We start from the raw sequence: 12,195 nt of genomic DNA on the forward strand, positions 1-12,195 counted from the left end.
CAAATTGAAACCCTCAACTCGCCGCCACTAACGGCAAGAGATATCGCTGCCGGCACAAAACGAGACTATATCCTCGCAAAAGTTCTCAGTTGGGTCGAACGCGGGTGGCCAGTCGAAGAAACCCCCACCACTTTTGCGCCGCTCAAGCACCGGCAAACGGAACTATTTTCCCAGAAGGGCTGCATCCTATGGGGAGATAGAGTCGCGTGCCAGAGAGACTACAGCGACTCGTGTTGCAAACCCTGCACGAAGGACATCCGGGCATCGTCCGCATGAAGGCTCTCGCCTGGCTACGTCTGGTGGCCAGGCATCGATAAATAAATTGAAGCCTGGGTAACCACGCAGAAACTGCCAAGAGGTCAGCAACGCCCCATCGAGAGCAATTCCACCGAATGGGAAACTCCGAGGCCCGTGGTCCCGCACCCACATTGATTTCGCTGGGACCCACTAAAGGACACACCTTTCTTCTAACCGTGGATGCTTACTCCAACTGGCTCGAAATCCACAAGATGAAAAGCACGACTACTGACTCCGTTATTAAAAACTAGATAGATTATTTGCAATACACGGTTTCCGGACGTTCTAGTTTCCGACAACGGACCCCAATTCACGGCCCTCACCTTCGAACAATACCTGGCGGACCGGGCATCCGCCATGCCTTAACTTCACCAGCTCACCCTGCGGCAAACGGTAGGGCGGAACGGATGGTCCAATTCGTTAAAAAGACACTACAAAAATGGATCCTGGGGACATCGACACTAGATTGAACAAAATACTCTTACTACAGCACATTACCCCCACAGTGTCACCAACAAGACTCCAGCCAACTTTTAATGGGGCGGAAGCTTCGCTCCCACCTCGACTGATTACACCCGTCTTATTTGCCAGAGAAACCTTGTGGATCCAGCGGAACGTATCGCCAATTCAAGGTAGGCGACTTGGTCTATGCCAAAAACCTTTCTGGCAAACCGTTGTGGGTCCCAGCCACCGTAGTCTACCTCACCGGCCCTAGATCTTACTGCCTTAAAACGACAGACGGCAAGATATGGAAACGCCACATAGATCAACTTCGATCTCATTTACAACCCAATATCCGCGACCCCCGGACTTCCAAACTCAAGGGGGAGGGAATACCGAGAGGGCGAAGGCCGTATAGACGACGACATAATCGAGGACAGACGGCCGCTAAACGAATACTCGCGCCACCTGAAGAAGGTCCGGGATCGGGGGCATCCTCCCCGCAGAGGAACACCGTACTGGAAACATGCCCGCCCGATCCAGGAGTGGACTTAAGGGACCCTGATAGTAAAACAGCACTGGAATCAACCCCGTGCGAAGACAAGCCTTATTCCACCGGAACCGAACTTTAAACAAAAATCGGTGGAACAGCGAAAATCAAATAGGCAGGTAAAACGACCTGCATACCTGCATGATTACATCACCACGGCCGTCAAACGGAACCCAGGGGAGGGGTGTTGTGAACTAAAGAAATGTATTTAATAAAGATTCATTTGCATAGCAGGATCGTAATCCTGCACTTCCTATTGGCCCATATAATGGCAAGTTATGATTGGTTCATTCCGAGCAATCTGATTGGCTGTTGGCGGGCCGCGCAAGATTCAAATGCTATGACGCTATCCATTGGTTATCCGGATAGCAGCTTACTCTATAAAAGAGTGACTGCTAGCCGGGTTTTTTTTGTCTCTGTTATGCTTGTGAATAAAGAGCTGAAGTTCACGGTTTACAGTCTGGTCTCCGTTCATTAAACCCATGCCTCAAACTTAACAAGTTCTATCTGAGGGACCCTTGTATAAGCCATTCACTTTTCAACTAATTATTATTGAAGTATTCGGAGCTCTTAAGCCATGTTCCCATGTTTCATAGTCTTGCCAAAAGTTTACTTGGCTTAAAGAATGTACTGATCTTATTTGCAAACCTAACATTAAAAGCTGATATTAGAAACTTAACACATTTCCCTCAACCTACATTTTAAATGTGCTCATTTTCGTGTTTGTATCATGTTTATTCCTGGGTGAGCCAACAACCTAAACAGAACATAAATTCCCAGAAAAGAAGCTTACTGTTATCCAAAGAAAAATGTTTTATTACAACCGTTTTGCCTCTGAGAATGGTTTTTAAATGGATGAAAGTTTTTCATGATCATAACATGAACGACTTATGGACTCTTTCAATAATGTCAATGTGGCATAATATGTGAAAGTGAAGAAATACCTACAGTTAATGCTTACTTTAAACATAGATTCATTTAATTCATACTTACCAGTAGATTTTCCAATTATACCTCTTTCTGAAGCAACACTCTTTGCTTTTAGTAGATTAATAGTAGTTTGTCCTAATTCTTCAATCAAATATCTTTTTCCTCAGAAAGTTTATGTAATGTTTGCTCTATAAAAATCAGATCATATATGTTGAAAAAGCTGTGCTATACACAATGCTGTAGATTGCTCTACTATACTCTTCATTCATTAAATTTCTATAACCATCAAACTCAATCAAGGGATTCTGGGAAGTTTTATTTTCTCTGGAAACTTAAATATTAGTAGTTGTATTCATAATATTTACAATATTGGTCAATCTATACTTCTCATTTGAGGCACAAATAACCAGGTTCAAATTATCCTACTTTAGACCTATTATGCATTGTATACCTATACAGAAAGTTCTAATGCTGGGAAACGTGGAAGGCAATTTAAAAAAAAAAGACAACCAGAAGCAAGGTGGATGTTACAATGGTGACAGGTGCATTGCTGGAAGATTTTCAAGGCCAAGTTAGGGACAGATTGTTGTGGAGAGAATAACTGTGTGGTTGCTAGAAATGAAAAATGACTTCATGGTTCATAATTAGTCATAATCAATATTCAATGCATGTCAACTATTTCAAAAACCTTTCATACTTATTATTCATACTCATTACTTGTCATGTTGCAAAATAAATTTGTTACATAGAAGCAATGAAGGTCCTTTAGTGTCCAAAGTGTAGTTCAAAATATGAAATGATCATTTGGAATACAGGATACTCAAACTAATCATTTAAAAACAGTGCCAGGTATTATTTTGGGGTTTGTCCAATTTATCACATGCTGACTTTAAAGGAAAAAGAAATGTGGGCGGGCATTACAATTACACCAATATAAGACAAAATAAAAATGAAGGAATAGATGCAAATAAACCCCTAGACCCCACAGTAACTTAAAAATATCCTGAAATAAACATCCTGAGACAAAGTCTTTTTCACAATAGAATATTAGACCAAAAAATAAAACTACTACACAATAGACATTTACAGAGGGTTTTTTGTTCATATTTTCTAATCCCCGTTAGGGTATTTATGTTCTTCTTATTGGTCCCTTCAGTTTCAAATAAATATCTAGCTACTAGTTTCATCCATAGACGTCCCAGAAAAGAAGCTTACTGTTATCCAAAGAAAAATGTTTTATTACAAACCTTTGCCTCTGAGAATGGTTTTAAATGGATGAAAGCCTTTTTCATGATCATAACATGAACGACTTATGGACTCTTTCAATAATGTCAATGTGGCATAATATGTGAAAGTGAAGAAATACCTACAGTTAATGCTTACTTTAAACATAGATTCATTTAATTCATACTTACCAGTAGATTTTCCAATTATACCTCTTTCTGAAGCAACACTCTTTGCTTTTAGTAGATTAATAGTAGTTTGTCCTAATTCTTCAATCAAATATCTTTTTTCCTCAGAAAGTTTATGTAATGTTTGCTCTATAAAAATCAGATCATATATGTTGAAAAAGCTGTGCTATACACAATGCTGTAGATTGCTCTACTATACTCTTCATTCATTAAATTTCTATAACCATCAAACTCAATCAAGGGATTCTGGGAAGTTTTATTTTCTCTGGAAACTTAAATATTAGTAGTTGTATTCATAATATTTACAATATTGGTCAATCTATACTTCTCATTTGAGGCACAAATAACCAGGTTCAAATTATCCTACTTTAGACCTATTATGCATTGTATACCTATACAGAAAGTTCTAATGCTGGGAAACGTGGAAGGCAATTTAAAAAAAAAAGACAACCAGAAGCAAGGTGGATGTTACAATGGTGACAGGTGCATTGCTGGAAGATTTTCAAGGCCAAGTTAGGGACAGATTGTTGTGGAGAGAATAACTGTGTGGTTGCTAGAAATGAAAAATGACTTCATGGTTCATAATTAGTCATAATCAATATTCAATGCATGTCAACTATTTCAAAAACCTTTCATACTTATTATTCATACTCATTACTTGTCATGTTGCAAAATAAATTTGTTACATAGAAGCAATGAAGGTCCTTTAGTGTCCAAAGTGTAGTTCAAAATATGAAATGATCATTTGGAATACAGGATACTCAAACTAATCATTTAAAAAACAGTGCCAGGTATTATTTTGGGGTTTGTCCAATTTATCACATGCTGACTTTAAAGGAAAAAGAAATGTGGGCGGGGCATTACAATTACACCAATATAAGACAAAATAAAAAATGAAGGAATAGATGCAAATAAACCCCTAGACCCCACAGTAACTTAAAAATATCCTGGAAATAAACATCCTGAGACAAAGTCTTTTTCACAATAGAATATTAGACCAAAAATAAAACTACTACACAATAGACATTTACAGAGGGTTTTTTTATTCATATTTTCTAATCCCCGTTAGGGTATTTATGTTCTTCTTATTGGTCCCTTCAGTTTCAAATAAATATCTAGCTACTAGTTTCATCCATAGACGTGTAATGTAGACGTTAAGGTGCTAACTTAGAAACCAGAAGACTGTCCTTGAGGCCTCCCTTATGCATGAAAACTGGCAGGCTGACTTTTGGTCACTCGCTCTCCCTCAACCTACCTCACCTCACAGTTGTGTAGTGAGAAAATAGGAGACAGGAACAAGAACTATTCACTGCCTTGAGTTAAGTAATTAAACACAGAGAGGTGGTATAAAAGTATTGCAGAATAATAATAACGTTCTGCAAAATTTAATTCTGATTATAGAACTGGTTCTGTACGATCCATTAACATACTTGCAAGCGCCGCGTTGTGATTGGCCAGAACGCACAGCAACCTGATTGGCTGAGCGAGCCACACTGATTGGCCCGCCGCTAATCCCCCGCGATTGGTGGAAACTAATCGCGGGAGATTCAAAGCGGTGCCATTGGCCGCGGCCGCCGCGGCCAGAGAATAAAAGCCGCCGCTTTTCTTTCGGTACCCAAGCCGATCTCGGAACTTAATAAAGAGTTGAACTAAGTCACTGGCTCCCGAGTCTCCTTTCCCGACGGACACGACACTGGCGACGAGGGTGGGATTCCAGAGCTGATCCCAACCGAGCATGTGGTCCCGAGGAAACGAGACCGGCGAGATGGCCAACCTTACACCGCCCGCGCCCTTCGACCAAACTACTGAGGACTGGGAATCGTACATTGACCGGTTCCTAATGTTCCTGGAAAGTAGCAACCTCAAGGACGCAAACGGGCAGAAAAAGGGCTGTTTTCCTGACACACTGCGGGCCCGCAGTGTTTAAGATGGCAAAAGCCCTTGCGAAACCCGAGGACGTGAAGGCGATGGACTGGGCCGACCTCAAACCGTTGCTCCAAAGCCACTATGCTCCCGCCGTGCCCACCCACATCAGACGGCGTGACTTCTACCGGCGAGACCAGAAACCGGGTGAGAGCATCAGTGATTTCATGGCAGACCTACGAAATCTAGGGGGCATGTGTGGGTTCACGGATATGGACGAGGCACTGCGAGACCGCGTCGTCCTCGGGCTCAAGGATCCAGTCTTGCAAAGCCGGCTGATGGCCAAAGGAGACATCTCCCTCGCCGACGCCCTTGCCGAGGCCACCACAGCCGAGGCGACCCGGAAATCGGCAGCTTGAATGTGGAGACCGGACACCGGGGACCGAGCCGCGACCTCCGAGGCAGGTATGGCCACCGAGACGCGCCCAGAAGCAAGCCGCCGAGAGGCCACCACCACACACCATGGCGACCTCGACTCCACCTCCGACACCACGGACAAGGAGGAGGACATCCATCGCCTCCAAACAGAACAAGACCGGCGCGACCGGCGGAGTCGTAAGTCGGGACCCCAATGTGCCGGATGCGGGGGCGACCACCCTCGATCGGAGTGCCGGTTTTTCGACGCGATCTGCCGGCACTACGATAAAAGAGGCCACATCGCCCGAAGTCTGCCGACTCAAGGAGACCTACAGCCTCCGACGATGAGACAACAGCGACCGGAGACGAGACGGCACCCCCCCAGGCCCAGGGACCACCAAGCCTCCTACACTCACTGGGGGAGGCAAGGTCTTTGCGAAGCTCGACCTGGCACAAGCTTACCAACAGTTACCGGTTGACGCAGAAACCGACGAGGCGCAGACCATAGTAACCCACCGGGGGGCTTTTCGCTGTAAGAGACTCCAGTTTGGAGTCAGCGTAGCCCCAGGAATTTTCCAGAGCCTCATGGAAAGACTCCTACAAGGAATCAAGGGGTGGTGCCCTACTTGACGCACTGGTGTCAGCAGCCAACCAAAGAGAACTGGAGGGTCGCCTGAGGGAGGTACTAACAAAATTCAAAGAGGCCGGGCTTAAGGTCAAAAAAGAAAAATGCCAGCTGAATACAGAGAGGGTTGAGTTCCTAGGATATCTCCTAGACCGGCACGGCATTCACCCAACCGAGAAAAAAATCAGAGCCATCAAAGAAGCCCCCCAGACCAAGGAACAAAACAGAACTGCAGGCATTTCTTGGGCTGATTAATTTCTACAATGTTTTCCTACCCCAAAAGGCGACCACGGCGGAACCGTTGCATAGGCTGCTCGATAAAACAGCCACCTGGACCTGGGGGAAATGAGAGGAAGCTGCTTTCAACCAAACCAAGGACCTACTCACATCGGATGCCGTCCTCATCCAGTACAACGAGACCCTCCCGCTGACAGTCACGTGCGACGCATCACCGTTTGGGATCGGGGCGATCCTCAGCCACATACTCCCAAACGGAAACGAAGCACCTATCGCCTTTTACTCAAGAACCTTGTCGAAGCCGGAAAGGAACTATAGCCAACTCGACAAGGAAGCCCTGGCAATCATCGCCGCTGTCAAAAGGTTCCACGAGTACCTCTACAGCAGGACATTCACCATCATCACGGACCACAAGCCGTTGTTGGGCATCCTGGCAGGGAACAAGGCCACCCCGAACATTCTATCCCCAAGAATGACAAGGTGGTCTGAGTTCCTCGCCGCCTACAGTTACCGGCTGATCCACCGACCCGGCAAAACGATCACACACGCAGACACCTTGAGTCGCACACCATTACCCGACCTGGACGCCGATCCAGCACTCACAACATCCACCTTGAGCATCGAGGCCATACCCAACCTCCCCCTAACCGCGTCAGACATTGCCCACGAAACCAATAAAGACAAACGTCTGGCGCGGGTATTACAATGGGCGGAGAAGGGCTGGCCAGAAAAGGATGTCGACGAGACATTCAGGACTTTTAAAAACAAACAATTGGAACTTTCCACGCAGAAGGGTTGTATATTATGGGGGGGACAGTGTGATAATCCCAGAAAAATTACAAAAAAGGTTCTTGGACTTGTTACATGAGGGGCACCCGGGAATCATCAGGTCAAAAGCCTTGGCCAGAAGCTACGCTTGGTGGCCAGGGATGGACAAGCAAATTGAAGCCTGGGTGGCTAACTGCAAGCAATGCCAGGAATCCAGACCATGCCCACCCGCCGCCCCAATCCGGGAGTGGGAAACCCCAGGGGACCATGGTCCAGGATACACATAGATTTCGCGGACCCACCAAAGGACACACATTCCTCATAACGGTAGACGCTTACTCCAATTGGCTGGAGGTAGCGACATGAAAACTACCACCACCGAGGCCGTCATCCGAGAACTCAACAGACTATTCTCAACCCACGGCCTCCCAGACGTAATCGTGTCAGATAACGGACCACAGTTTACCGCCCTGGAATTCGAGAAATTCTTAGCGGAACGGGGAATACAGCACGCCCTGACAGCGCCGGCTCATCCGGCAGCGAATGGTAGGGCGGAACGAATGGTCCAATTCACGAAAAAAATAATTCAAAAAATCGAAACTGGAAACATGCAGGAAAAAATAAATAAACTCCTTTTCATCCAGCACATAACCCCAAACACAACAACCAACAAAAGCCCCGCAGAACTCCTAATGGGAAGGAAACTAAGGTCCCCCCTGGATAGGCTGCACCCCACATACAACCCCGAAAAACCCACCGATTCATCTAGCCGATACCGAACATTTACACCAGGAGACGCAGTATACGCAAAAAACCTTAGAGGGGATCCCCTCTGGATACCGGCAACGATAACCCAGGCAACAGGTCCCCACTCGTACCGGTACAAACAACCGACGGACTAGAATGGGCGACATATCGATCAAATAAGATCGAGAACAACCACAGGAAACACAACTGATACGCGAATGAACACAGACATACACCCAGAAGGGAAAACCCCCAGCACAAACCAAGAGGGGAGGGAAGGCCCGGAAACCAACCCCAGCAAAAAAGAAACCAGGAATACTTACCTACCGAGATAGAAACAGACAGCCAACTCGAAGCCTCACCAGGGAGAAGCAGCCAGGCCAGCTCAACCAGCCCAGAAAGACCGGGCGGGAGCGGCAACACCAACAGCTCAACCAGCCCGGATAGACCGGGAGGGAGCTGCGACAAAAGGCCCGGCTCACCCTTCCAGGCGGTTCCATCGACGAGGCAGAGAACAACACAGAACCCGACCGAACCGGCCGAAGGCCAATCACCAACTAACCTGCGCAGGTCAAGTAGGCAAGTACGGAGCCCCGCCTACTTACGGGACTACGTTACGTAGGACCATACCAAGAGGGGAGGGGTGTTCTGTACGATCCATTAACATACTTGCAAGCGCCGCGTTGTGATTGGCCAGAACGCACAGCAACCTGATTGGCTGAGCGAGCCGCACTGATTGGCCCGCCGCGAATCCCCCGCGATTGGTGGAAACTAATCGCGGGAGATTCAAAGTGGTGCCATTGGCGCTGCCCGCGCCAGAGAATAAAAGCCGCCGCTTTTCTTTCGGTACCGAGCCGATCTCGGAACTTAATAAAGAGTTGAACTAAGTCACTGGCTCCCGAGTCTCCTTTCCCGACGGACACGACAGAACTAAACAAGCCAAATATTGTAACCTTTCCTCATAGGGGAGATACACTGACCCTGCTGTTTTTATTAAAAGTACAGTACACAATTCTTGATTTAGCACTACTACAAACCTCCCATTGCTTAAAAATGATCCTTTACTTAGATCTCTTGGTTTTTCCTTGAAGGCATTTCATTACCCAAACTAGATAACATCATCAGTTCTGTTCAACTCATCATTTCAACTCTGAGCTACATATATTCTCTTTTATTGATACCTATTAATACTTACTCCTTGAATTTGGAATACAACCTCAGTTCTTACTGCCTTCTTTAAATATTGTTTTGTATCAAAATTCTATTCAATAGTGGAAAATAATTAAAAGAAAAGACCTATATTTTAAAATAATATTTGAAATTGATCAATACATACCACTGAAAATGCCAGGATATATAGCTTCAGAAGCTGAAGTTTCATATAATTCTTCCTGAACAGATTCAAGCTTTGCCAGTATTTCTTCTCTTTTTCCAGATAACTCATATAATTCTCTTTCTGTAACATATTAATATTTCAAAAAACACAGCAAAGTTAGTATTACTTTTGAAGTTGCATTAACTATTAAAGCAGCTCTTGGATTTCCAGAGAATATGAAGGGTGAGACAGCCAGAGTTTACATGAGATTTTGAATTTGCCCTCTTTTGGAGCAAACAACTAAAGTTAATTATATGAAACTTTATCTTGGGTTGTTCAGAAGGAAGGCAAAATAAGAGAAACAGAAAGTCTTATAAATTATCTGGTACTCTGGAAATAAACCTAATTGCAGTACTACACCAGCATATCTCAAGCTTATACCACAATGTATAGGCTTTAACACTCAATTTGAAGATTACAACTGAACATAAAGAAGTTAGAAGATTGTGAAATTTGCTGTCTAAGCTAGAGACTGTTCGAGGAATATTACAAAATGAGAATTCGCCATTTCAATCTATACTTTTAAATAATAGCCCTCTTTTTGTAGTGCTTCTTTAAGCTCTTACAGAAAGACTCAGGTATGAAAACAATGGTCCTCACCAGAGGTGATATTTAGCAGGTTCCGACCAGTTCTGGAGAACCGATAGTGGAAATTTTGAGTAGTTCAGAGAACCAGCAAATACCACCTCTGACTGGCCCTACCCCCATCTATTCTCTGCCTGCCGAGTCCCGGCTGATCGGCTGGCTCTTCTTTTGTTGCCCTGCATAGGAGAACAGAGCTGAAAAGCAGGTTAGTGGGGTGGGGAGGGAATGGGATTTTGCAGTAACCTTCCCCCAGGAGTGGGAAGGGAATTGAGATTTTACAGTATTCTTCCTCTGCCACGTCCACCAAGCCACGCCCCTACCACACCACGCCCACCCAGCCACACCCACAGAACCGGTAGTAAAAAAAAAATGAATCCCACCACTGGTCTTCACTAGAGATTTCTACCAAAAAAAAGTGTTATTCTCAATAACTGAAGATGATAACATATACATTAAATCTCAAAAGCAGTAAAAAATATATCAACTTTTTTTCTCCAGGGGAGTATCCCCAGTAAACTCTTTTCATCCCTATCAGTCTTGTAGAGATATTACCAATATCAGAGATAAGAGGATTTCCAAAATTCCAAATATTGCTGAGGAAATAGCTATTATTGAGAGAAAGCTACACTCAAAAGATTACACATGGATAATAGCCCCCCACACTCCCTGTTCATGCGCGCGCAATCCCCCCCCGAGTGCTGTGCATCTGCACATGTGCATGCAATCCCCCGCTGCACACCGCACGGCTGTGTATGCACACACAATTCTCCCGTCACCAGCCGCACATCTCTGCGCCTGTGCACAATTCCCCCACCACACGCCATGCATCTGTGCATGCACATGCAATCACCTCTGCATGCTGCTCATCTCTGCGCATGTGCGCGTAATCACCCCATGCCATCTATCTGTGCATGCGCGCGTGATTCCTGCTGCGCAATACGTGTCTCTGTGCATGCATGTGCTGTGTGTCTCTGTGCATGCGCATGTGTCTCCCACGCACACCTGCACACCCCCGCACGAGTACCAGATACCCAACAATCAGCTGTCAGGCGGCGGAGGCGGGCGCATGCGCAGTGGGGCTCTTCCTGGTGAACTCTCACGTGCCGGCAGAAGTGGCTCAGTGTGCCACTTCCAGCACCTATGCCATAGGTTCGCCACCACTAGTATAGAATCTCCTGCTTGAGCAGGGGGCTAGACTAGAAAACCTCCAAGGTCCCTTCCAGCTTTATTCTGATTCTGAATCCTTAATGGGAAATGAGGCAAATTATTTGAGGGGTTCAATTGATTTCTGCTAGCAAAAGGTTGTAGAAGCTTTGAGAGAACAACATAAGGCTTTTAACATATTTGTCATTAAGTGATCATCTGATTTAGCACTACTGGAAAAATTTATGTCTACTTTAAATGATCAGTCGATGATCCATATCAAATTACTATCAAGTGAAGAATTTCCTTTGGAACTGGACTTCAGAATAATATAATATTTAATGATAATTCACTAATGCACAACCAGTCCCAAACTCAGACTCATTTTATACATAATAAGAGAAATATTCCAATAAATGCATTTCATCAGGAGGAAGACAAGAGCAATATAATAAAGAAAAGCAGCACTGATCTTTTTTGCAAGACATGAATTTCTCAGAAAGCACAGTTGCAAAAGGCAAAGCTGAAGAGACTGACTGTTCAGTACAGGTAATCCTTGACTTAAACAGTTCATTTAGTGACTGTTCAAAGTTACAACGGCACCGAAGAATGTAACTTATGACCATTTTTCACAGTTACGATGTTTGTAGCATCCTCATCATCATGTGATCAAAATTCAGATGCTTAAAAACTGGTTCATATTTAATGATGGTTGTTGTGTCCCAAGATCATGTTGCAACCTTATCACAAGCAAACTCAATGGGAAAACCAGATTCACTTAGCCACCGGGTTACTAACTTATCAA

The 12,195-nt window shown here is 44.8% G+C and overlaps 1 protein-coding gene across 1 annotated transcript in view; it reads right to left on the minus strand.

Annotated features, from left to right (window-relative positions):
* The window catches only part of CCDC7 (coiled-coil domain containing 7), a 234,359-nt gene that overhangs the window by 85,337 nt on the left and 136,827 nt on the right, over nt 1–12,195 (minus strand). Inside the window, exon 39 of the mRNA XM_087947956.1 lies at nt 9,624–9,743. Within this exon, the coding sequence (XP_087804082.1) occupies nt 9,624–9,743 (120 nt within the window). The remainder of the gene's footprint in view (nt 1–9,623; nt 9,744–12,195) is intronic.

Source organism: Notechis scutatus, chromosome Z, assembly GCF_049901735.1.
Source record: "Notechis scutatus isolate UNSWTSFEM ecotype Mainland chromosome Z, rNotScu1.2, whole genome shotgun sequence".
In the NCBI taxonomy this organism is placed as follows: Eukaryota; Metazoa; Chordata; class Lepidosauria; order Squamata; family Elapidae; genus Notechis; species Notechis scutatus.